Here is a 26,188-nt window from a genome sequence, read left to right as displayed (position 1 = left end):
TCTTAGGCCGCTACCAAGGGGGGTGGGGAGGTGGGGTATAGAAGTCAGAGTTGTACGAAAAGAAATATTGGGAACTTTTGCGAATCGAGGGGAATCGCGGCTATTCGTAGTCAACACGCTCACGCATCGAGTCTCAGTAAAGCTCCCTTGCTACAGCCCGAGACTCGCTATAGAGAGACTCGCGATCCACGGGCTGAACAAACCCTGAGCTTGGGTCTCCTGTGGAGAAACTAAAGGGGGGCCTGAGAACAGGACAATACGCATGCGCTCAGTAAGCGACCTGCTTAAAGTGACTTTTGACTCGCGAAGCTTTTACGGTGAAATAAAGAAAAACATATTAAGCGCTTATTAATCACCCAGAAAGTTTCTATGCCTCGACAGAAGGGGCTTATTTTTATTGTTTTTGTCACTCTCTGGTGTGATGGTCCAGCCATTTCTGTGTTTTGGCGTAAATTTGCTACACGAGAAGTCACGTGATCTCTTAGTGCAAGTCGCTTATAACCAAAGTACTGCACATTGAGGAGCATGCGCAGAAGGGAGGCAATCCGAGCGGTTTACCGGCAGCGTGGGAGGGATGAGGGGAAAGTCAACGCTAATGCAAGCAGTCAGCGATCTACACAATCAATATCATCTTTTTTATTACCATTGTGCAATATATACAATTTAATAGGCCCTAGGTATCAAAGTGACTAAAATACAAGTATGTACAACATTTGACAATATGCTTTGCGTAGTAACACCCCTAGTGCACTCCAACTAATCATTTATTCTGACTCAACTTGCAACAACAGGCGGCTTACACGAGCAAGTCACAGCTACGTGTTTGACAAGTTGGTGCTCGTTTGGACTCTTTAGTTGGTCACGTGACATGCTACACGAGCAAGTCACAGCTACGTGTTTGACAAGTTGGTGCTCGTTTGGACTCTTTAGTTGGTCACGTGACATGCTACACGAGCAAGTCACAGCTACGTGTTTGACAAGTTGGTGCTCGTTTGGACTCTTTAGTTGGTCACGTGACATGCTACACGAGCAAGTCACAGCTACGTGTTTGACAAGTTGGTGCTCGTTTGGACTCTTTAGTTGGTCACGTGACATGCTACACGAGCAAGTCACAGCTACGTGTTTGACAAGTTGGTGCTCGTTTGGACTCTTTAGTTGGTCACGTGACATGCTACACGAGCAAGTCACAGCTACGTGTTTGACAAGTTGGTGCTCGTTTGGACTCTTTAGTTGGTCACGTGACATGCTACACGAGCAAGTCACAGCTACGTGTTTGACAAGTTGGTGCTCGTTTGGACACTTTAGTTGGTCACGTGACATGCTAGTGTAAGCCACATGTGAGGGGCATTATAAAAACATACCCCCCCCCCCCCCCCAATACCTTAACCACAAGCCAGGTGGTTGGGCTGTAGGGGAGGGGGACTACAATACCCTAGTCCCCCCAGTCTTATGCACAAACAAAATGGACTACAATACCCTAGTCCCCCCAGTCTTATGCACAAACAAGATGGACTACAATACCCTAGTCCCCCCAGTCTTATGCACAAACAAGATGGACTACAATACCCTAGTCCCCCCAGTCTTATGCACAAACAAGATGGACTACAATACCCTAGTCCCCCCAGTCTTATGCACAAACAAGATGGACTACAATACCCTAGTCCCCCCAGTCTTATGCACAAACAAGATGTTTGTTTGAGGTGGGAGGACCGACGGTATTTTTTGCTAGAAATGAAAGCGAGTTAGACATTTTTAAGCAAAATTTGATGGGCAAACAAGATGGAGAGGATTTATACTCCCTGCACTTTATACAAAAACAAAAAAAAAGGATTTTCAAATAAACGTCTCAAGAAATTACAAATTAAGCATTCGAGAGAATAAAGTCGAGTTCTCATATACTCAACAAATAACACATCATCTCGGCTTGCTGTTCTACACCTTGACTGTATCTTTTGTATAACCGATGCACACTCTCAAACTCAAGACCAAGAACATTGCTATAGAATTCACGGGTAACTAGGCAAACCGAGTGGGGTTTGGTGAATGTATTAAGAATCGAGTCGTTCTCGTGGTAGAGATGCCGGACGGACTTGCTCGTTTCGCAAGCGCTAATTATAACCTTTTTACCATTTTGACCGACGTTATTGTACGAGATGTAAAGAACCTGTAATGTTTCATTACTAGCCACAGACTCAGCCAGAGCACACATCCCTTCGTCATTAATATCATTACAAGCTACGGACAGTTCCTCGAGACATGAATTCCTTGACAAAGCTATGGCGAGTTCCTTGGCACCAAACACATCTATATTACAATGATCAAGAAAAAGGAATTTCAACCTGCTACAGCTTTTCACAAGAAGTCTAGCAATAGCTTTTACTCCATCGTACCCTACCGGGTTACTGGACAAATTTAAGCGGGTAACATTTTGAATTACTTTTGTAATTGCCTTAATGCCAGCGGTGCCTATACTAGAATGCGCTATGCTAAGTTGAGCGATGGTCGTGTTTTGTGCAAGACCAATAGCGATACCCCGAGCCCCGGAATCACCTAGCCTTCCACCCAAAAGAAAAAGAGACGTGACAGTAGTGTTATGTTTCAGCATTTCACCGATAGCACGGCCTGCTTCAGACGTCATGTTACCACCATCTATCTTGAGAGTTCGTACTGCTTTATTGACTTTCAATGCATTGGCGAGGCTTGTAACACCAGTACCTCCCAGGATTTTACTATTAATGCGAACGGCAGTGAGACTGGTGTTATCAGATAAGATCTCAGCCAACTTGATAGCACACGAATCACCAAAGCCGTCAGAATCAATACAGATTGATGAGAGTGTAACGTTGTTCTTTAAAGACTCGATTAAATTGCCAACATTAGCCTCGCCGATCCCATCAAAAAGAATGAGAGACTGTAATGTGGTACGTGACAGCATGCTGACAAGCGCTTTTACAATATCACCTGCACCAAGGGGACCAAAAATACCTAGTTTTTGAATCGGAGAAGAAGCTAACGCTTTTGTAAATTGATCAGGGATCCTATCTGTACAATTCAAAAGCAAGATAGCAAGATCACCAAGGGGACGCAAACCGCTGACATTACCGACAGTCTGCAGGCTCTGGGAACGAGACAAATCGTACGATAGCAAATATGACAATCCTAACAGCGTATAATAACATGGCTCAAACTCAATTTGTAAAAACACTCTGCATGGAAGGAGGCAATATGCCTTTTCCAAAACTTTGACGATTTCTGATTGTTTGCATTTTGCCAGACACTGACACAGCAACTTGAGAGCAATACAGTGATAACGCCAATCATAAACGGAAATCCCTTGGGGTGGATGCTCGGGTACTTTGCGTGCGAGAGATTCCACGGCTTTCATCACATTACTTCCTACCATCTTAGCGAGGTCGTAACGATTGACAGTGAGGAAAAACCCAAAATCACTAATCAATACACTCTCAACAATGCCTTGTCCAAGCCTGTCAGCTAAAAACACAGCACAGAAAAAGTCCTGAAAAGACTTGTGAACAAAGGAGTACATTTCTACTGCTCGTATGGTGCTAGGGGATTTGCGGCGTGTTAAGAAACCTACCTTTTTCAAAACTTCTGATAGTTTAGGAAGTGGAAAGGTGTAAGCATTTTCCTTAAGACTGTGAAAAGCAATTTCTCCTAGTCTTAAACTCATCGCTTGAATATCGTCATCGTCGAAGTTGAGGTTTTCCTTCTCAAAGTATCTCCTAATTCGTGAGTACGCTACATCCTCGTAAAGTTCTCTAAGGGTCATATTATGTGAGAAATCCTTTTCCATGTTCCTCTCACAATGATCCTTGAAACTCAAACAGAAGAGAATCAAGGTGAGAGGGTTAAACAAGTCGACATTAGAGATTCCTTTGGAGATCTTTACAATAGATGCTACGTTATCTGGTAATGCATTAAAGAAAATGCTGATGAAGTCATCAACATCGTGAAATCCCTTGATTTCTAGAGCATTACTTCCTGTAAAGTATTTGCTGAGTTTCTTTTCTGGTCTACTCGTTAAAAGGGTGTAACTAGAGGAATAGAACTTTTTACATACTACATTATTTATGCTCTCCCTTGCCTCTAAAGGTAACTCGTCGTATCCATCTAGGATTATCAAAACCTTATTTTTGTTTTCTTTGATGTACTGCACCACTTCTACCCTATCTTGCACACTAAATTCCTCGGGAAACAATTGATCTTGGATTGCCTGCGGGAACCCTTTAGAACTAATCCCTTTACACTTCAAAGACAGCACTAGCTCCACCTGAGGGAAGGACTCTGTTTTGGCCAAGACCCCTGTTGCCCAGTCATATGCAATCTTCTTGCATAACGTGGTCTTGCCCGCCCCAGAGTCCCCCTCCAGGAGAACACTTCGCACCTTCTTGGATGGTTCACTAGCGGTAAAGACGTCATACATCGGCACCTTGATATCGGTGTCTTTTCTGACGATCTCCAGCTCTGAAAACATGTTCTTCAGCGTGAAGTTGCCGTCCTCCATGTCCTCAAGCGGCTCAATAAGGACCTCTTCACCTGTCGTGTACCTCAGATGAAGATAGTCAATGAAGTCTTGAATCACTAAAATTAAGAAAAAAAAACATATTACTGTTTCGGTTTGAATTGGTTTTCTTATTTTGGTCAATCTCTTTTCAAACTTATTGAAGGGCATTTCTCAATAAGGAGAACGATTTGCGTCAGTGTGAATATAAAAATTCAAGGTGTTTTATTAGCAGATACATGGCTCTACCTAGTTCCATTTTTTAACAAGAATATGAAAGTGGAAGGGATGCTATATACAGTATTATAGGAAATATTTATTTCAAAGAGTGTCAAACAAGATAATGGAAATCCCTGACAATGCCTTTGAAAGAAGAGGACATCAATTGCACAAAGAATTGGCCCTTCGTCGCCTAACATGCTACAAACGCTAAATTTAAAGATTGATATGACATGTATGCCTCAGTGAAACAGAGAAGTGGGGCTGACAATTCCAGCCCTTTTCGGAGAAAGAAGAAGTGAACCTGGATGGGGGGTTGTATCTATAGTGCAGTATGCAAACAATCAGCTGGTTAGTGCAGCACACCTGAGCTGACAAAGGAACAATATCCAAATCGGTATCATCTATGCAAACAACAGTTTTTCGTTTATACATGGGGGCTGTGCAGCCAAGAGAGCAAATAATTTTGTTCTCCTTCTAGAGCATCTTTCATCCATGACTATCCCATTACTCATAGTCATGATTGCAAACTGGATGGGGTAGGCTGTATCTCTACTGATAGGCAACAAGTGTTTTAAGTGCTATACAAAACAGATACAGTGGAACCTGGATTTTACAAAATGCCCCAGGAGATAGTAGATGCACCGTAAAATCGGGGTATGGTTAAGATGTCCTCCTTGATTTTACGATATAAAGGAAGATCAATTGGAAATAGTGTTGTACTCGGTCGGGTTACTTATCAACTTCTACAAAATAATAATATTGCAACTGTACTTTGTGTAAGACTGTAAAGTTTCTGTGAGGCTGTAATCTGTATTTAACAAGATCTGTCAAATAAAAAACAACAATCGTAATATACAGGTTCCACTGTCTGTATCAGCGGTGGGAAACTATGATTTGTCTCAGGGGGAGAGGGTATGGCCCATCGACATATACACTAACTGTATAAAACATATGGCAGGAGAAACTAAACCCCCATATATATGTTGTCTTAAAATTTTACCTAAACATGTGGTGTTACCATAAATGCTAGACCCGGCCCAGCCCAGCCCCGCCCCTTCCTAGAATCTGCCACTTTTCATTTTATTTTATCATGTCACATGTCACATGTACCTTTTTTCTTTGGTAGACGCTTATTCCCTGGGTCATGAGATGTTCTAAAGTAGAAAGCACACAATCAGTTTACAACCTAACATTGCCTGTTACTTTCAGTTATTGAAGGGTGACATTGAAATATCTATAATAAATCTATATAATAAGAAACAAAAAGTAACAAATCAAAAAGGTACATTTAAAAAACAATTCACTGAAGTTTGCACGATCTAACTCATAATTATGCTTATCTGTGCAAGAGAAACACACAAAAAAGAATTATAACTTACTTCCCAGAAGCAGCCTCATCACCTTTAGCGGCAGTGATGTCCTTCTTGCTGTTCACCTTTCTACCTGTGACATCAAATTGTAGAGTTGAGAGTGTAATAATCAAGAAAGGGATTTTAGGCCTCTAGGTGTTTAGAAGACACCAAACCAAAAAAGGGACAAAAGTTTCTCTCAACATCAGGCCATGAAGAGCAAGCATCCTGTCAGACAAGGATATAAAAACAGAGGTCCTCTCTTCATGGACAAGGATATAAAGCAAGAGGTCCTGTCTTCACAGACAAGGATATAAAGCAAGAGGTCCTGTCTTCATGCACAAGGATATAAAGCAAGAGGTCCTGTCTTCACAGACAAGGATATAAAGCAAGAGGTCCTGTCTTCACAGACAAGGATATAAAGCAAGAGGTCCTGTCTTCACAGACAAGGATATAAAGCAAGAGGTCCTGTCTTCATGGACAAGGATATAAAAACAGAGGTCCTGTCTTCACAGACAAGGATATAAAGCAAGAGGTCCTGTCTTCATGGACAAGGATATAAAGCAAGAGATCCTGTCTTCACAGACAAGGATATAAAGCAAGAGGTCCTGTCTTCACAGACAAGGATATAAAAACAGAGGTCCTGTCTTCATGGACAAGGATATAAAGCAAGAGGTCCTGTCTTCATGGACAAGGATATAAAGCAAGAGGTCCTGTCTTCACAGACAAGGATATAAAGCAAGAGGTCCTGTCTTCATGGACAAGGATATAAAGCAAGAGGTCCTGTCTTCACAGACAAGGATATAAAGCAAGAGGTCCTGTCTTTATGGACAAGGATATAAAGCCAGATGTCCTGTCTTCACAGACAAGGATATAAAGCAAGAGGTCCTGTCTTCACAGACAAGGATATAAAGCAAGAGGTCCTGTCTTCACAGACAAGGATATAAAAACAGAGGTCCTGTCTCCCAAATGTCAACTAAATAGGTTCAGTATTTCTTATATCAATGATATCTTATTGTTATTAGAGATTCTTGGTTATGTTAGTTCCTTATTATCATTTCAGGCTAGCTTTGTATCAGATGGTTTACTTACTTGAGAATTCCTCTTTGAGTGATGCTACGTCCACTGCCATCTCAGATACTTTTCCCTTCACCTCATGCACTTCTTTCTTTGTCTCTTGGACTTCTTTGTTTGTCTCATCTACTTTAGTCTTTGTCTCTTGCACTTCTTTCTTTGTCTCTTGCACATCTTTCTTTGTCTCTTGCACTTCTCTCTTTGTCTCATCTACTTTAGTCTTTGTCTCATGCACTTCTTTCTTTGTCTCTTGCACATCTTTCTTTGTCTCTTGGACTTCTTTCTTTGTCTCATTTACTTCTTTTGACAAGTCTAGATCTTTATCAACCCACTCATTCAAAAGCATTACATAATCTCCCTCAAGAGGTGTGACCTTCAGGGTGTCTATTTCGCCCTGACTGACTCCACCGAGGGAGATCAGAGCATCAGATATTTCAACCCAGTACTGATTAAATTGAACAGTTGGCACTTCAGTTGATTTGATGTGGGCAAACACATTATTCCTGTACCATTTCAGTCGGGCCATGTGTGCCTCCTTGGTAAGATCAGTGGGAGGAGGCAACACATCCCAGCTAGACGTACTGACAGGTGGTGACAACCCAGAGATGTGGCGAAGCAACAGGAACAAAAGTGTAATGTCATAATCATTAGCTGATGGAACACCGCTGGCAGGGAATAGTCGATCAAACTGCTCTTGTCGGAGTATCCTCCTGCTTTTCAGGTTAATCAAGGTTTTCTTGTGCGTATTTAGAAATGCTGCAAGGGGGGTGGGATGGTGGATTGATGTGAAGTATGTCCGCAGGGACTGGGTACCTCCATCTATCAGCAGGCGGCAGAGTTTGAGGAAGTTGTCCTTCTCCTCACTGCCTGAGAGTACAGAGGCCATACTAATCTGCAAAAATACAGAAATGCTCAGCAACAAGAGAAATCATCATCTTTTATTATCACAACATCAAAATGCTGTATATCAATGCTACAGTAGATTGGCTATACCTGCTTAATGCATTGACATCACATTTTGAAAGATTGAAGTAGCATCAATTCCACTCTTGGTTTTACTAATAAATCTGTTGAGGAACAAAGTAAAAGTTAGGACCTAACAAAAACTTAGCAAATATTGACTACCTAGAAAAGAAGGGAATGCTAAGGGAATCTTAAGGCACTGCGGTAACATTAATTTCTCCTATGATATCTATTCCCCTTCCCTGCTAGCAGAGGCCTCTTTTCTCTGTATTTCGCTGGGCTGGAGTTCGCGAGGAAAAGATACCTCTGCCATGGGTCGCAAGTTCGTTTGATCAAACCGCCGTCCACGATCGTGGACGGGAGATCCAGAGCGCATGCTCTGTTCATTAATTACTGGCCAATATTTGAGCCCACAATGACTAGCGCATGCATGAAACGTATATCCGCTGCGGGATAATAAGCCCGCATTCGAAACGGCGCCCTCCGTAGAAATATCACGCGACGAATTATAAAAGAAGCCATTCAATGCCTTGTCTTCATTCAGAATTTTCTCTCTTTTGACTAACGAGTAAATCTACCGTTTACAGCTTTTGCATATTCTTCTGGAATTAGCTGATATAAGTTTACCAAAAAGTTTTGAAACATTTTCATCGAGTCCAACTGTGCGATATTTACTGAAGAAACTCGCCTGCCCAGATGTCTTGAAATTTATCCCACAGACAAGACAAAACTCGTCTTTGCTGCGTTTGTTTTTCAATCTTTTTAGTGACGTTTTTGGTGATTGAAATTGAACAGTTGTTTTTCTTTTTTCCGAAGAGAAGAACTAACCGGAGTTTGATTCATAATTTACGACAAAAATTAACATATTGACAGCTTTCACGCGATGGTACGGGTTTTGGCACGTCATACGGTAGCTTAGAAACGCTCACGCATGCGCAACGAAAACAGTTTCGACCCATGGCAGAGGTATCTTTTCCTCGCGAACTCCAGCCCAGCGAAATACAGAGAAAAGAGGCCTCTGCTAGCAGGGAACCATTCCCCATCTTTCTAAAACAATCAAGCCTAGGCCACATCAGCAACACCTTGGACAGTTTGAGCTGCATACGATCGCAGAAATAAATATAAACAAAGCTGACGTGATTACCGTTTAAATAAAAGCGGCCTGCTCACAAACAATCGAAGCCCTTACTAAATCGAAAGCGGAAGCACAAACAGAGAACCGCACAAAATGAGTGTAGAAATCCCATTTAATGCACAATCCCCAATACAACGCACAAGTTACCGACCTCAGAGAATAGTGGATGTAAGAAATGTTATCAAAATCCGAAGATAGCAGAGCAAAGACCAAGCTAAAGACTTTTGAACGATAATCTCACATTTCGTCACACTTCACAAACCAACACATTCAAAGACGCGATGTGCGTGATTTTGCTGATAATTCATAGAGAAACTACTGTCGGACTCTCTGATACCCTTGCTTACCGGACTTGTAGGGATCTTGTGCTTTGTGTTGCTTTTACATCAGCTGGTACGGCTTTTCTTTGCAGATTCGATAAGAAACAGTTGCTTGTTGCACATTCCCAAGGGGAAGCAATTTTCCACCGGCGTAGAGGAAGGGTGAGTCTGCAGGAAGTCAGCGGTTAATGTATACGTCGGGGTTACTACTTCATGTAACCATATCAAAGTGTATCATAATAGTATATTATATTGTATTATAATTAATTTTCATATCTTCTCATTTATTTTCCTGTATTTCCCTATATTTCCCTGGTTTACACTGTATTTTCCTGTATTCTCTTGTATTCCCCTGTATTCTTCTCTATTTTCCTGTATTTTCCTGTATTCTCCTGTATTTCCCTGTAATTCTCCTGTATTTCCCTGTATTCTCCTGTATTTCCCCGTATTTTTCTGTATTTTCCTGTATTTTCCTGTATTCTCCTGTATTCGCCTGTATTTCCCTGTATTTTCCTGTATTCTCCTGTATTTTTCTGTATTCTCCTGTATTTCCCTGTATTCTCCTGTATTTCCCTGCATTCTCCTGTATTTCCCTGTATTCTCCTGTATTTCCCTGTATTCTCCTGTATTTCCCTGTATTCTCCTGTATTTCCCTGTATTCTCCTGTATTTTCCTGTATTTCCCTGTATTCCCCTGTATTTTCTTGTATTCTCCTGTATTCTCCTGTATTTTTCTGTATTCTCCTGTATTTTCCTGTATTTCCCTGTATTTCCCTGTATTCTCCTGTATTTCCCTGTATTCTCCTGTATTTCCCTGTATTCTTCTGTATTTCCCTGTGTTCTCCTGTATTTTCCTGTATTCTCCTGTATTTTCTTGTATTCTCCTGTATTCTCCTGTATTTTTCTGTATTCTCCTGTATTTTCCTGTATTCTCCTGTATTTCCCTGTATTCTCCTGTATTTCCCTGTATTCCCCTGTATTCTCCTGTATTTTCCTGTATTTTCCTGTATTCTCCTGTATTCCCCTGTATTTCCCTGTGTTCTCCTGTATTTCCCTGTATTCCCCTGTATTCTCCTGTATTTGAGAAGAGGGTAGTGTAGAAGAGGGTGTGACCGAAAGACCGCGCGGTGAATGGAGACTTTGGGAGTAGTCCACAGGGTACCCAAGCACACACACAAAAATCCATGAGACTGTGCCTATTAAAATTCCTTGCTAGTCTGCTTAACCTTGCTTAGCAGCCGCTTTTAATACTAAAAGCGTGATACTAGAAGCGGCTGCTAAGCAGACTTATTCCATCTGGGAAGTGTGAAAATAAACATCTCAGCCTCATTCTGCACATCTGTTGGATTCTACATCATAGAGAATGAGGCAGAGATGGTTTTGTAATTTCTTTTAAAAAATCACTAAAACGTTAAAATAATCCCGGCATGCATAGGATAACATATCTTTTGACAATCATCATAGATCATTGATTGGATAAGGAGATCACGTGGTATGATCACGTGGTATGATGCTATGATGGGGGGGGGGGGGGGGTAGAGAAGAGAAAGGAGCGTGTTCTCCGTCGCCTCGTTACGCTGAACTCGACGCCCATACTCTCCTCTCGCCTTCTATTTCTGCTGAATCCAACAGAAACGCTTTGTTTTAAAACATTCGAGTAGCGCAATCTCATATTCTAATCGAACGAAAGTTGAGGGAAATGTTTCTATCAATGCGTAAATACGGTGCAATATTGTCATTTTATTCAGATGCAGTATTTACAAATATATAAGGTATATATAAGGTATTTCCATATATATAGAATAATGTCAAGTGCGCCTTATGCATCTACAGGGGCTCATAAGTAGGGGCAATCAACTTCCCCACATTCTGGTACTATAAAGGTGTCACGGCGTTTCCTAGGATCAGGCTATTTTTAGACGCGCGGATTAGCCAATCAGATTAAAGGGCGGAAAAATTGACTTTGTCTAAAGGAATCCAAAATGGCGGCCGAGAAGGTGGAAAACGACGCTTGCTTTTCAAAGTCTACCTACGTCGTCATATGCCTTCTTATTTCTAAATCCTTTTTGTCGCAGAGAAAGAAACATTCTGTTACTAGCCTTGGACTATTTATTTCTCCATAAGTGGACTCAAACGTTGTTACGAGGACATTTTTTCTTTCATTTGTTTCGGTCTCGAAATTCTCTCGCTGAGAGGCCATATTATCATTCATAAGGTGTTTGATAAAATTGTAAAAAATAATCATGTAAAAGTATACTAACATAAAAGGCAACTTCAATATGAATTACATTTGTGTCTTTTTTTGTAAATTCTGTTTCCATTTAAGCTTAATTCAAAAATTGATACTCATTTAACTTATAATCTGTTATGAATACTTACAGTATTACATACTTGTGGTATCTTAATTTGTTCAAATTTGACTTTCTTTTGAGTGAACTCTTGGCTGTCTAGAAATCATAATAAGATTTAAAATCATTGCAAAAAAAAAGTCCAGGAGTGTATCTGTCATCCTGGCTTGTAATAAGACTATAGTAATGGCCCTTGTAAAATCTTTTGAAAAAGTTCTTGATGGAAAGACGATGATGTCACTCAAACAGTTTCAGGCTCTTGAAATGTCTGTGGATCACTTGGGGAAATGGACTGAAAGAATTTACAACGAAACAAATATTCAGAGGAAGGATATAGAAATGTCATGATCAATGTAGATGGGGCTAATATTTATAAGTTACAAAAAAAAATTTTTTTAGTGCACATGCCTAGAAAGTAAGAGCTGTTCAAACATTCCATTTTGGTTTGAATGTATCAAATAACATTTGACCAAGAACTCTGCAAAGCTCTCCCATAACAACATTAGGTAAACATATTCACCCTTTATAGCTACCAACTCCCTTGCTATAGCTTCAAAATACCCAGTTTGTTGCTATTATTTGCTGGTTTGATAAGATGTTGAGAATCAAGGCAAATAAGTCAATAGCTTGGACAAATTTTATACTATGACTTTGATAACCAGGATTTGTTGGTGCCCTGCTTCAGTCTGAAGAGAAAAATCTGGACTTGCACCAAAGAAATGTCAGATTCTTAGAAGTTGTGTTAACACCATGCCAAATGAATGTATACAAAATGAACCAAATAAGCACAGGAAGGAAACGACTTGACGACTTCTATCCTGCTGGATCTGATTCAACTAGGGCGATGGTATAAGGGTGACGCAAGCAAAACTCTAACTTCGAGAACTTTTTCGTCTTGAGGGCCTTCATGTACTCTTTTATCTTCTCTTCTGAGAGCTCCTCGCCGTAGTCATACAGGATAGCTTTCATGTCCACCTTGCTCGGCGTATAGAAGACCACCAAGGCCGCGATGTTCTCACGGGACGGCTTCGTGATGCTGGTGAGCTGCTGCGTGATCACCCACACGCTGCGTGATCAATACCCACGTGGCGCACGCTGAACGCCAAGTTGACGAGCTGGTCAGAGCGCCTCTTTACGTCTTTCGAGGCCGCACAGTCGTCGAGTATGATTAGCGTATTAGTTCCTTCGAAGACAGCGGAGACAAACCTCAGCAGTATGTCGATCTGACCCGCCTCAGGTGTGACGACAAACAGACGATTGTCGCCCTCGCCAAAGCCGTCGTATGTTTTGTTGTAGACAAAGGTAGGGCACATGAGTACGATGTAGTCAAGGAAAGGGCCGCGCAGCCGGTCCACTATGAATCGGGTCTTCCCGCATGACGTCGGGCCCACGATGAGAGCGTTAAATGGGATGTTTTTCGGGTCCATACCGCTTGCCGTTCCGGCGCAGCTCTTCGCGCAGAAATGCGTTTCGGTGTCTGTGCTCAGTATTGTATGGACTCTAGCTGTCCGTTCATAAGGTTCATTCGGGCGTCGGCCACCACAAACACGTGACAGTTTACGGTACCCTGGCCGCTTGTCGTACGTTTTATCTCGAGATGCACACCGTCGCGGGTACCGACCAATCGGAGACCACCCCCATGGATAGCACTGTCTCCGACACTCTTGTTGATTATGCTGTCCGTCCCTTTGCTAATCACGAAGGTCTTGTGGAGGTTCACTTGCTCGTAGAAGAACGTTGTGCCGTTTTGGTAGGCGGCGGCTGCAGACCGGGCGAGGTTGTCGTCCCTCAGGCTTTCGTATTCCAGCTCTAGGTTTTTGATGCCGTAGGATAATTTGGTAGCATCGCTTCCGACTACTACCTGGTCAACAGTTGCGAGCGTGATCTCGAAGAGCAGCGCCTCGGAGAGCGCCCTTGGGTACAGTACGCCGTGGTCCGTCAGCAGAGAATGGTCTAGCGGGATGGTGTACTTCGCCCCGTGGGCGGCGTTTAGAGCGTTCTCCTTGGCGTTACTAGTCGCTTTATCGCCAGCCTTGGAGCGATGACTGCTTATGTTTTCTGACTGTATGCCCTGCTCCAGGCGGTCCTCTCTCTCGACCTTGGACAGGTAAAGCTCCTCATACGTCTTGAAGGCGTCGTAGCGGTTGGTGTCCTGGAGCGTTTCTCCTGCAAACGTGATTTTCAGGCGGCTCACGAGATTTCGGCCGACATTGTTCACGACGGTATTATTCGCTTGGCCTGAGGTGGAGAGATCGAAACCGACCCTCAAGGAGCCAGGCACAAGCGTGACGCCTTCCGATAGCTTTGGGACCGCCACATATAGCGTCTCTCCGGGGGAAGCAGTCGACGGGTTGAGAGTGACCCGGTGAACAGTTCTCTCGGCTTTCAACCCCAGAGGAAGTCTGGGTGTTCGTTGGGGATCAAGTTTATTGCTGACTGACATTCCTATTACGTATATAATATATATAATATATAATATATATAATATATATATACATAAAGTACGAAGCCGCGTGCCTATGGTGCGGACTGTTAGACATGTCTAATATAGCGTAGCACGAGTTATGCGCACGCATCATGGGTGATGTTGACGTTGACATTGACGATACCTTGCCGGCTGCGTCCGCCGATCGCGGAGCGGGGGAGGAAGAGACGGTGCCTTTATCCCGTTTGACCCCGACGATGGGGAGTCGATCCCAATGACGAGCACGTCATCGCGGGGGGCCCGGACGCAGACGACCGCTGAAACCTCGCTCACCACAGAGGGTGCAGCGGCAAGACTCGGTCTCAAGTCCCTCAGGGAGAAATACCCAGACCTTAACTAGAATCTGATACGGTTCCAGTCAGACCGGAGGGGAAAGACGCTAATACAGCTTCGTAACCTAGACAAAGGAGGTTTGACTAAACCAAGGCAGCTGTTCAATGAGATGGGGGCGTTCGACAGGACGTTGCAAAGCTGAAAGGCTTCAAGCTGGCGATGGGGTCCGTGGCAGTGATAGACGCGGTCATCCAGGAGAACACAGAACGAGTCCAAGAGCTGCAAGGGGTGGTAGCCACAGACAGGGAGACCATCGACGACCCTAACACGTCAGAGAGTCGCCGCCAAGAGGCCCGTGAGCGCAACGAGGAAAGGCTATCCGAGATCGACGGACTAGAACGCGAAAACCGAGAGCTCGAGAACCGAAAGCCGCTCAGAGAGCGCATCAAAGCCATCTTCAAAAAGTACGGCTTTACCGTCACCGCTATCGGGTTGGCCGTAGCGACGATGATCGCGGCCATTTTGACGTCGCTCGGCAAGTCGCTTTCCTCCGTGGCCAGAGGGGTCGGTAACGGGCTTAAGGCTATCGGGAAAAAGCTAGGCGAGCTTCTCCCTGGGCTAGTAGGCAGCATCGCGAACTTCGTGTTTAAGGCTGCAGGAGAAGCGGTGAAATTCTTTGGCGAAAATGCGTGGCTGCTAATTCTAGCCGTAGCCGCGTTCTTGGTTCTTCGAATGCAAAGCAATAATCGGAACAAGTAATACACCGCGGCCACCGCGAGTGCCGACAACCCCGCCTTGAGGGCGGTGTGGTCACTCTTTTTGCCCGGTCCGGTCGCGCCTGCCGTTCTGGCGGCAGTCATGCTATGCGCAGCATGCATACATGGAGAGGGGGCAGGCGCCGCGCCCTCTGCGTGCACTTTCGCAGGTGCGAAAGCCTTGCTTCGCCGCCGGAACGGTACGCGGTCAATCCTCGGATCAGTCGCGTGTTGCACCCTAGGATGCCCATCGGCCATGTTATAAGCACCGACTGGCTTTGTCTCGGTGTTGATCGCGTTCGCGCCGAGCGTCATGGAGTCTGTGGCTTTCTGCAGTTTATTGTTGTAGCCCACGACGCTTTGCGTGTTTATCACCAGATCGCTCGGCATCAGCCACACTCCTGGTGCGACCGCAAGACTCAGTCTCACCTTGGCCTCCTGCAAGGCTAACTGGTACCTTTGCACGCTTTGAGCGATGTCGTTTTCTATGATCGCGTCTTCAAGCAGCTTCGTGAACTCCGCCTGCGCCTCCATGGCCGGTCCACCGGCCCCCGCGATGGAGGAACGGACGTTTACCTGCGCGCCAAGCACTGTGTAGACGAACGCCTCGACCGAGTCTTCCTAGCCCTGCTTTTGTCAGCCCCTCACCTTTGGGAGGCGCAAACCAGCTGTATTGCACACCCCCGTGGTCGTCGTTGCGTATGAAACCCACCTGCTTCCCACTATTGTACGTCCCACCTTCATAAATAAATAAATAAATAAATAAATAAATAAATAAATAAATAAATAAATAAATAAATAAATAAATAAATAAATAAATAAATAAATAAATAAATAAATAAATACATAAGTACATTTATTAGATATCATAAGCCATTTTAAAAAGATGTGTTTTTAGCTGAGTTTTAAAACAATTGACATTTGAAGAAGAACGAATTACAAAGGGCAGCTTGTTCCACAGTCGGGGGGCGGCCACAGAGAAAGCACGTTGGCCATAGTTTTTTGGAGAAAGGAGGGCTCTACAAGCCGTAAACAGTCCTTAGATGATCGTAGTGTTCTTGCTGGACAATAGTATTTTAGCATGTCTTTGAGATAAAAAGGACCAGAACCATTTAATGTTTTGTAAGTTATAAGGTTAATTTTAAAAATAATTCTCTCTTCAACGGGGAGAGATCCTTAAGTGTTTCGGTGACATGGTCGTGTTTCTTTAGGCACGCTATAATTCGAGCTGCAGCATTTTGAACTGACTGCAGCTTATCTATGTCCCGCTTTTGTGCACCAAAAAGAAGAGAATTACAAAAGTCTAACTCGGAGCTAACGAAACTGTGTACTAAAATTTCTGTGGTGCTCTTACTTATGTATTTTCTTATTTTAGCAATGTTTCGTATGTGATAGAAGGCACCTTTAACAATATTACTAACATGTGGGGAAAACGACATCGTGTCGTCAAAAATTACACCGAGATTGCGGGCCTGATGAGAAGGTGTAATGTTTTCAGTGCCAACAGAAAGCATCGGGGGAGGTAACGACTGACGAAATCGAGAATGTAGAAATAACAATTCTGATTTGTCATCGTTAAGTTTTAACTTGTTTGAAGTCATCCACAGATTGATGTCAGCAACACAACTTTCAAGACGTTGCTTTGCAACCCCTAAGTCAGAAGAGTCATTGCAGGCAAAGGATGTATAGCACCTTCGTCGCTAAACAGATTGAGGTGGCTCGGGTACTCGTCCGCCGCCGTGTCGTAGCCACGGATCACGTGCACGTTCCGATACCCCTCCCCCCGGGTAGAACAAAACACATCGCCTAGCCCGTGGTTCCGCCCGCCTTTCCATCGGAAGTCCGGCTTACGCGGCAGACCGAACTCTATGCATAGACGCTCAAAAGCGGCCTTCTTGTAGGGGTCATCTTTTTGCGTGAACGGGCTGTCGCCAGGCAGGGGGGCGCCGACCTCGTAGAGTATCCTCCTCGTGGTAAAGTAGACGTGAAACCTTAGACATCCCCTGATGACAGAGGGCAGCGTGGCGAAAGCTGGGTCGGTTAGGGACAACCTGCACCCGGCGGTTGCGCACCAGACCGCAAAGTCGAGTTGCTGTGGCTAGTACCCATAGGAAGGCTCCGATAGCCACCGGCGAGACTCCTTGGCGAACTTGTGCGTGACTACTGTCTCTTTGAATATGTCTCGGACCCTAGTCGTGAATGATTTGTCCTCAGCCACCTGTATCTCGAGCTGCGTGAGTAGTGGGGTGATGTCCGAGGCCGTGCTCTCCACGGGGGTTGCGGGCACGGCGTAGAGGAGCTTTTGCCCGAAGGTTCAGAGACCTAGGGAAACCGGGTTTTGCGCGTTGGACTTGTTCGGCTATAGCGTGTTTGATATGTTCGGCTATAGAAGCCGCAGTTGCCGCCTTCTTCGTCTCTTCCGCCCCCCTTCAGGGGGCCGCCTCCTCGTTCAGCATCCGCCAGCCTTCCCAATCCATGCCCAGTCCTGTTAAACACAAAGGCGGGCTGTGTTCAACAAAATGGCGGTCCTACATATTGTGCTCACCAAAAGCAAACAGACGCTCTTCTTCGAGCGGCCGATAAGGCGCCCACGCTTCGTGGCGCTCCGGCAGTGCTCGCTGTTTAACAGCTGGTATAATTTCGAGCGGGAGCATCAGATAACGACTATAGCCTCCCTCCCACCAATCGCTACCCTTCTAGCCGGGCACCACACAGCCGAGTCCATCGTGAAAACGATCAACCGCGCTGAAAGCGAGATTCTGACCGTGAAGCTGGATCGCCTCACCGGGAAGATCGCGCTCATGTCCAATGGCGTTGCGTTCCTGAATGCCGAGCTTTGCGCACTATTTGGCCTAGAGGCTAAAGACGATCAGTTGGGGGAGCGGGGCCTCGCACTGCCCTTGAGGGGGCCCCCACTTAAGGTGGCTTTGCCGAAAATAGAGGCCCTCTACATCTGCTGCGATATCGTAGACCGCACGCAATGCCTCTCCTTAGGCGAGCCTTCAAACGTTCTCGCTTGCCTAGAAACCCGCGGGAGGCCGCACGAGAAAGTCGTCTATGGACCCGACATCCCCGTTTGTGCCGCAGCATCTTCCTCTGAGTTTGTCTTGAGTATCCAAATATGGATCAGGGATGATCGCGGTAGACGGGTGGACTTTAAGGGCAAGCCTGTTCGCCTTGTATTAGAGCTAACCTAGGTCCGACATAGCAAGCATGGCAAACAGCGACGTTAGCAGTGGTGTCATATACCCCTCGCTTCCCAGTGTTTGCCCCCCGAAGGGTACGCACATGACGCCTGCCGTTCCGGCAAGCATCGGCGGCGACGTGCAAAGTTTCCGACTCCAGAAAATATGTGACACTCAGGCGGTTCTAGACAACAAGATAACGCATCATCGACAGGTGCGGAAGAAGTATAAGCGCGCCTTTGCCGTTACCCATGCTCTGTTTGTGGCATCCGGCATCGCTGCAGGGGCGCTTTCCAGCGCCGGGGTAGGGGTTCTGATCGGCGGTCCGCTGGGCTGGTCGGTGTCGTGGGCGCAGGCGCAGGGATAATCTCTAGGGGTCTTGCGAGAAAGGTGGCTAAACGCGAAGATACGATGGTTTTAGCGGAGAGTAAGAAAAACTCGATCAGCGAGCTGGTCTCTAAGGCTCTGCAAGATGGGCATATCTCAGACGAAGAGTTTCGGCTAATACCTCGGGAACAAGAGAGATACTACGCGCTCAAGGCCGCTATCAGAGCTCGACACGGCCTCACATCGCGTGAGAAAAAAAAGCAAGAAAGAGCCCTCCCTGGAGACACGCGAAAAGATGAAAATGAGACTGCGAGAAATTCGCGAGGAGTTCGGAAGCGAGGTGTTCTACTAAAGCTCAGGTTTAAACGCCACGAAAGAGGCTTTAAATAACGGCCGAAAAACGGTCGTTCCACGCTCCGTAGGGTGGCGGCTCAACCCAATGCTATATATATACACGTGTTTGCATGGCCGACCTTTAGCCACCTGCAGTAATCTTTTCCGCACTTCATCCTTCGAATGCTAGCACATTTGTATATACTACAGAACAGACGGGGGTCTAATTGCAAGGTTCCCACTCGTTTCTATGAAAGGCCCCAGTCCCGCCACCCTACGGAGTGTCGATAGACAGCGGATTAATGATTGCTAATTATTTATCTACGCGAGGTGGTCCCGACGTAGATTGATAATTGCCTCATCTGCATAAGACGGGGCTGGGGGGCTCGGAGGGGCGCGCCGCGCCTCCCAAGCCTGGAATGGGGCTGGGGGGGTCGGAGGGGCCCAGCGCACCTCCCAAGCCTAAAATGGGGCTGGGAGGCCCGGAGGGGCGTTTCGGTGTCTATGAAAGTCCCCAGTCCCCCCCCCTCCAGCGTGAAGTTGCCGTCCTCCATGTCCTCAAGCGGCTCTATGTGGACCTCTTCACCTATCGTGTACCTCAGATGAAGATGGTCAATGAAGGCTCGAATCACTAAAATTAAGAAAAAAACATTTTAATGTTCTAACTGTTTTAATGTTTGAACTTATTGAAGGGCATTTCTCCATAAGGAAAATGATTTGCATAACTTGGTCCAAAGAATTGTGTTTGTGTCAGTTTTTACATTCTAATTTTAAAATTTCAAGGCTTTTTATTACCAGATATATACTATAGCTTTACCCAGTTCCAGTTTGCAACAATAAGAAAGAGGAAGTAAAGTTACGAAATAGTAATTTGAAAGAGTGTCAAACAGGATTATGGAAATCCCTGACAATGCTTTTGAAAGAAGAGGACATCTATTACACAAAGACTTGACAACCCTTTCTCGCCTAACATGCAACAAACTATAAATTAAATATTGAAATAGTGTGTTGTATGCCCCTGTAAAACAAAGAAGTGGGGCTGAAAATTCAAGCCCTTTTTGGGGAAAGAAAAACTGAACCTGGATGTGCAGTAAGCGAACAATACGATGGCTAGTGCAGCACACCTGACAAAGGAACAATAGCAAGGTCTTTGTCATCTATGTAATTATCATTAGCTGATGGAACACCGCTGGCAGGGAATACTGCTCTTGGCGGAGTATCCTCCTGCTTTTCAGGTTAGTCAAGGTTTTCTTGTGCGAATTTAGAAATGCTGCAAGGGGGGTGGGATGGTGGGTTGACGTGAAGTATGTCAGCAAGGACTGGGAACCCCCATCTATCAGCAGGCGGCAGAGTTTGAGGAAGTTGTCCTTCTCCTCGCCGCCTGAGAGTACAGAAGCCATACTAATCTGCAAAAATACAGAAATGCTCAGCAACAACAGAAATCATCATCATCTTTTATTATCAAAATGCTGCATATCAATGCTACAGTAGATTGGATATACCCAATGCATTGACATCACATTTTGAAAGATTAAAGTAGCATTAATTTCACTCTTGGTATTACTAATAAGCCTGTTGAAAAAGTAAAACTGAAGTCGAAACCATTCACCACAATTTGGTCACATTTGAAGCTCTTGATCTCATAGAAAACAAGGGAATTCCACAAATTTGAGGCAATATTGCGATGACGTTTTATTTCTTTTATGATAACGATTCTCCATCTTTCAATCAAGCTCTGCCTAGCCCACCTCAACAACACCTTGAGGACAATTTAAGCTGCATACTGTTTGTATCATTACTTAAAATTGTCTCAGATGTTGGGCGGTCTGTTTGTACAGTTGGCCGCGCGTTGACTTGATGTTTTAAGATTACAGTTTACCTTTGTTCGTTTAAACAAAGATTCTTAAACCAAGATCCACCGCCTATGTGTCCTTATTTACCAAGCAAGAATACAACACATATGATCGCAGAAATCAATATAAATAAATCTATCGCGATTACCGTTTACATAAAAGCGGACTGCTCACAGGTAACCCAAGCTTACTGTGTGTATGAATAAATTATAGTGGTTTACGTTACGTTGTGTGTGTCATGATTTACAGTAAACATATGAGATTGGAAGGCGTTCACTTTACTACGAAATAAAGTCTTGAAATTCTCAATAATATTCTGACCTGACAGTGGAGTCTTAAACACGAACGCGCGGTATAAAAGGGATCGCTCCGCCCCCTTTTTGCATACTAATCAGTATCCAACATGGCGGCTGGTAGCGTTATCAAAGGGGGGAATCAAAGCTCGAATAAAGCATAAAAAAAACAACTTTTTATTAGTCAAAAAATCTCTAATTTAATAATTAATGTGGTTTTTGTTGCATATATAGTATTTTTTGTCTTCGATATGCTGTAATATTACGGTATTTTCCGTCTTTTTTGTTGTGAATGGAGGCTGCTTTTAAAATTCGCGCCATTTTCCTAGTGTCAATCAGTCCTTTTGCTCCAGTCACTCTTCCTTCCTCCGAGCCTCCACTTAGTTTGTTATTGTGGATAGCAGACTCAACCTAAAGAACAACCGCAAAACAACCCCCACATATAGAGACCAAAGCCAGGAGTTGCAATGTGCTTATGGTGACTCCATGAAATGGATAAACTCACTATGTTATTGAATTTGGAAGTGTGGTGAAATAATTCTATGTCAAAATTAGGTAAGATGCTTGTGTATCTTTCCTCATAATAGTGAAATGCCATGTATAAATAAAGACTACAATAGAATCATTATATTGTCTATACTGTTCAGAATAATGCGTCATGGCCTAGAAGGCATAGACTTACTTTAAAAAGGATTTTCTACGATATTCTGGAATATCCAATTGGATATAATTAGATTATTAGATTTTTCGGAATTGAAGGAAATTGAGGTTATTGTTATTGACATATTGTCATTTTGCAGAATATTATACGCTTTTTTGGATATCCTGTAATTTATTACAAATAGCTAGCAATATTTTCCAGCAAATAATTTTATTTTTAGAATACAGAACAAATTTACAATTATCTCAAAATTTAATAATCAACTTTATAATTTTCGGATACAACGTGAACAGTGACTTCAATCAGCAAAAATCGTTAAAAGACAAATTCAAATTCGACAAAAAGTTGGTATACAACAAAAAGTGCAAGGCAAGCTAAAATATCTCTATGATTAAAAAACCTACTAAAGCGAACATTTTACATCATTAATGGACATTTCACTTAGCTTTACTGAAGACTTTTTTGGTTTCGTCTTTTAAGGATTTTTGCTGATTTCTAATCAGCTGGTGCATTTTCTCATCAGTCATTCCGTAATTTCCCCTCATTGCACCTGCAAAAATAATGGTAGTTGCAGTTAAGTAAGTGATACCTTTCTGCATTTCTCGCACTGTTGTGACTTACCATAAATCATCTGCATCTTGTTGCTGGTCCAGGGCATCCCTCTGGACCTTCCCTTCCCCTTCAGTGTGCACCGCATGAGCTCTTCTTCGGTAAAGACGTCCGACAGGAGCCTCTTCCCCCCTTCCAGGGGCTTTGAGAGGTATTTAATTTTCTGCTTTTGTTGTGACTGTAAAGAATAAATTGAACAATTAATTTAAAACAGCTAAAATCGGTGTATAAGCAATCAGACATGTATATAGTCTATACGAGTTCTCTGTTCCGGTCATATTGTTTGTTTGATGTTTTATCGACGTACCACTGGACTGGGCTGATCCTCTGCAGGAACATCTTTGTAAACCTATAAAAAATACAAAAAAAGAACACTTAATATTCTTTATGTGATAACAGCGGAGAGGACAATTACAATGTGCAAAAACCGCACAGTCACAGCCTTTAAAAAATCCAAAACTACTTGCTGATAGTGTTATATTCACTGCATTCGGCTACTAATACATGATACATAATTAACAAAATCATAAAATCCAGGCCGGGCAGGAGAAAAGTACCGAATGACATAATTTGAATTTGTGCCTAAATATTTCCTATGTTTGAGAGCCAAATTCCTCATATCCAGGGAGTGGATTCAGAATATCGAAGCCGCCGTTTAACCAACAACAACCATTTCGCTTTTGTCATAAGTATTGCAACTTCAGCATAATCACACGGTGTAAACTCACCTTGAGTTTTCTTTTCAGGTCTTTTACCTCTTGTTTAAGTTTGAGCACTTTGGACCAGACAAAAGCACTTAAAATTAAGCGCGTTTTGCCGGGACGATCGGGGTAATTACCGCTCGGGTCTACAGTATCCTTAAGTGTTTACTTTACGTTACTTCTAGGTAACTAACATTACATTGACACTAATATACTATTTTAGCAAAGTATTATCAATTGTGTGAAGGTAAATTAACTAACACAAACATTCACGTAAGGGATGCGAAGAATGCATTTAATATTTTGTGGATGTTCCTATTCTTATAATGTTACCTCGGTCAACGCTGTCGTTGCCTCCCTCAAGAAGCTCGTTTTCAAACTGCTTGCCTTGCGCTGTGAGTCTGAAATCCAAATAAAAAAACTGCAAGTTGAGATATAATTCTGAAATTGCTCCGAGTTTTAGCACTGGAGTCATAATACAGAGGTGCTGCACCCTCTTACTTCTTACGGCGCATGTATGTTACAAAATAGAACGAAACGCCGTCGAGGTTTACCGTCGCCCTGGGTTCAAATACTTCATGCTTTTATAAGAATGTACTCCGTAGTTTAGAACTGTAAAGCTGCTTGTGCTTCCAAACGTCCGCCACCAAAAGCAAGAGTATTTAAAAAAAAAAAAACGGAGAAAAGAAATCCAAAATCGAGCCAGACAATGCCGCAAAAGATAATAGCATCGACGTTCCTCAAGAAACAGAAGCCAATGCGACGGTGAGCATGAGGAGAAATACCGTAGGAACTCAGACTGAATACCCGAAATATTCTCTGCGCTACCGTTGCTTAGTGCTATTATTATATTAGAGACCTTACGCAAGAACGACGGCATCAAGAATGGCGCGCGCGCTCACGAGCTGCTCACACAACACGGCGTGTCGTCCGCGACGGCAAATCTAGAACGGCATTTTCCTATTTTCGCGTTCTACATGCGCCGTCAGGACGTCCTTGCGTAAGGTCTCTATTTTATAAAGTAAAACGACAAAAAAAGAAGCCTAACTTCGACTTACCGAAGTTTTGCAACACTTCTGCCTCGTAAAGTCTTGGTGTGTTATCTGCTGCAATGCAATGAATACCACCGATACCAAACCACCCTGGCGCAAAACTTTTCCCCTGAGAACTGTTAACTCGCAACGATCCTCTGCGTTGTTCGTCCACTCCACAACAACAAATTTCTTGGAGGTCATTTTGACTTGAACACTAAAATTCGATAAAATTCACTAAAATCACGGAGATTCGCTAACAAAATGCAACCGGTACAATCCAACGAGAACCAGTACAAGTCGGCGACATCCCAGGCAGCCAGCAAGGGGTGAATGACGTATGCAAAAAAGCGGATTCTGATTGGGTGATGTTGATTACAGAACGTAAGATCGTGTCATAACAAGCCGCACGCTCTTAACAAAGGAATTTTTTACCCCGGCCCCTGTGGAGATCGATTCTTTTTGAGCATCGATCTCCACGGGGAGCGTCGTAGGCTCGGCATTCCAGGTAACACTTCGATCAACTAATCCCAATACCTGTCGGAAGAATGACAACAATAAAAGCAAAATGCAAAAGTTTGTATCATTTAAGGGCTTGATTCACAATGTTGATACAAGTCTACAGCGGGCCGGAATTAATTTGGTTCTATATGATTATTTATGAGTTTCTTAATAACTGACCTTTACCCACGTGAACCTCGAGGAATATAGCACAACATCAATCAGAGGGAGGAAATAACGAGTGAACAATTAGTAAAAAAAGGCAAAATTATAACGGGACAGAAACACTCATCGGGTGATAAAAATAAGCAAAAATATAACTGGGTAAAAAACACACACAGCTGTTAATTAGCAAAAAAATATGACAGAGCAATTCTATGGCTATTCTATTCTATGTCAGGGTATCGCGTTTAAAACAAACAAAAAAACATATTGTGATCATTTTGAGATTCAATGTCCAATTCCACGGACGAATCACACCAGTTTTTGAAAAAAGCGCGCTATTTTACTGTGTTTCAAACATAAACTTGACTTTACTAATTTGTGTGTTATTTATAAGTGATCATACGATTCGTAATTGCGCTCGTGTGCTTTAAATAGAGTCTCAAATTCGCCCTACGGGCTCGTGCAATTTATGATTTTGACTTTTTGAAAAATTACACTTGAATTAAGAAGTCACGTGACTTCTTATTTCAAGTCGCCTCTTCCAGAAGACGAAGTCTTTTAACTGTGAAGTAAAACAAAACAAAGCCCGCTTAATACGGACACCCCGATAATACGGACACTTATGAAAGTCCCGAGGGTGTCCGGGGTTCCACTGTATATATATATATTTTTAGAAGAGTTTTATTCATTTAATTTGTCAAATGTTGTTTATTGCTTTTTCTGTTTTTGTTTTTTTGTTTTGTTTTGTAAGCCGCTTTAAAACTATGCGTTTTAGAAATGTAATGCATAACTTAACAGTGCTTCAAATTCGGATAATTTTAATACAGTTAATTTTAAATGTTGAAAAAAATCGCAGAATATCCAAAGGTCGACCCATGCGTATCAAATTCTATTGCACTAGTTTCTTTTCTCAAGCCGGAACGAACTCGCCTAATAGGATATCATGGAAAATCGTAGAACATCGCAAACGAGCTATTCATGTCTTTTGCGTCGTTGCGATATTCAAAGATATCTTTGAATTTCACAAAGTGTGATCTCGCACCTTTTTTTCTTCGTTTGGATTTATTGCGATTTTCTGAGATAT

The 26,188-nt window shown here is 43.3% G+C and overlaps 2 protein-coding genes across 4 annotated transcripts; both read right to left on the bottom strand.

Annotated features, from left to right (window-relative positions):
• Positions 1-1,749: 1,749 nt before the first annotated feature.
• LOC116608885 (NACHT, LRR and PYD domains-containing protein 12) lies at positions 1,750-9,809 on the bottom strand. Its single transcript, XM_032369913.2, has 6 exons — positions 9,613-9,809; positions 8,161-8,234; positions 7,186-8,059; positions 6,124-6,187; positions 5,855-5,898; positions 1,750-4,602 (listed from the first exon to the last, which is right to left on the bottom strand). Exons 3-6 carry the CDS (start codon positions 8,051-8,053, stop codon positions 1,892-1,894), a joined length of 3,687 nt encoding a protein of 1,228 aa, XP_032225804.2. The 5' UTR covers positions 8,054-8,059; positions 8,161-8,234; positions 9,613-9,809; the 3' UTR covers positions 1,750-1,891.
• Positions 9,810-20,994: 11,185 nt separating this feature from the next.
• Positions 20,995-25,782, bottom strand: LOC116612208. Of its 3 annotated transcripts, none has more exons than XR_007305324.1 (5): positions 24,466-25,779; positions 23,741-23,808; positions 23,014-23,055; positions 22,719-22,884; positions 20,995-22,647 (listed from the first exon to the last, which is right to left on the bottom strand). XR_007305324.1 is itself a non-coding variant. In XM_048720296.1 (5 exons), exons 2-5 carry the CDS (start codon positions 24,640-24,642, stop codon positions 22,535-22,537), a joined length of 420 nt encoding a protein of 139 aa, XP_048576253.1. In that variant the 5' UTR covers positions 24,643-24,655; positions 25,120-25,782; the 3' UTR covers positions 20,995-22,534. The 3 variants fall into 3 exon arrangements, 1 of the variants encoding a protein (XP_048576253.1); XM_048720296.1 differs by lacking the exon at positions 22,719-22,884 and having other exon boundaries at positions 23,741-23,828; positions 24,466-24,655; positions 25,120-25,782; XR_007305323.1 differs by lacking the exon at positions 22,719-22,884 and having other exon boundaries at positions 24,466-25,283.
• Positions 25,783-26,188: the final 406 nt, after the last annotated feature.

The sequence above is a fragment of the Nematostella vectensis genome, chromosome 12 (genome assembly GCF_932526225.1).
Source record: "Nematostella vectensis chromosome 12, jaNemVect1.1, whole genome shotgun sequence".
NCBI lineage: Eukaryota > Metazoa > Cnidaria > Anthozoa > Actiniaria > Edwardsiidae > Nematostella > Nematostella vectensis.
The sequence above is the reverse complement of the archived record's forward strand: the minus strand, read 5'-3'. Positions and strand labels throughout refer to the sequence as shown.

What these genes read in the sequence shown, in the direction of transcription:
- LOC116608885 (XM_032369913.2), bottom strand. Translation starts at nt 8,053, where the DNA reads ATGGCCTCTGTACTCTCAGGCAGTGAGGAGAAGGACAACTTCCTCAAA. An exon ending in ACTCAAAGAGGAATTCTCAA is followed by an intron (nt 6,188 to 7,185) that starts GTAAGTAAACCA and finishes TTGATGTCACAG; the next exon opens with GTAGAAAGGTGAACAGCAAG. An exon ending in GATGAGGCTGCTTCTGGGAA is followed by an intron (nt 5,899 to 6,123) that starts GTAAGTTATAAT and finishes TTTCTACTTTAG; the next exon opens with AACATCTCATGACCCAGGGA.
- LOC116612208 (XM_048720296.1), bottom strand. Translation starts at nt 24,642, where the DNA reads ATGACCTCCAAGAAATTTGTTGTTGTGGAGTGGACGAACAACGCAGAG. An exon ending in AGAAGTGTTGCAAAACTTCG is followed by an intron (nt 23,829 to 24,465) that starts GTAAGTCGAAGT and finishes CTCAACTTGCAG; the next exon opens with TTTTTTTATTTGGATTTCAG. An exon ending in CAACGACAGCGTTGACCGAG is followed by an intron (nt 23,056 to 23,740) that starts GTAACATTATAA and finishes TATTTTTTATAG; the next exon opens with GTTTACAAAGATGTTCCTGC.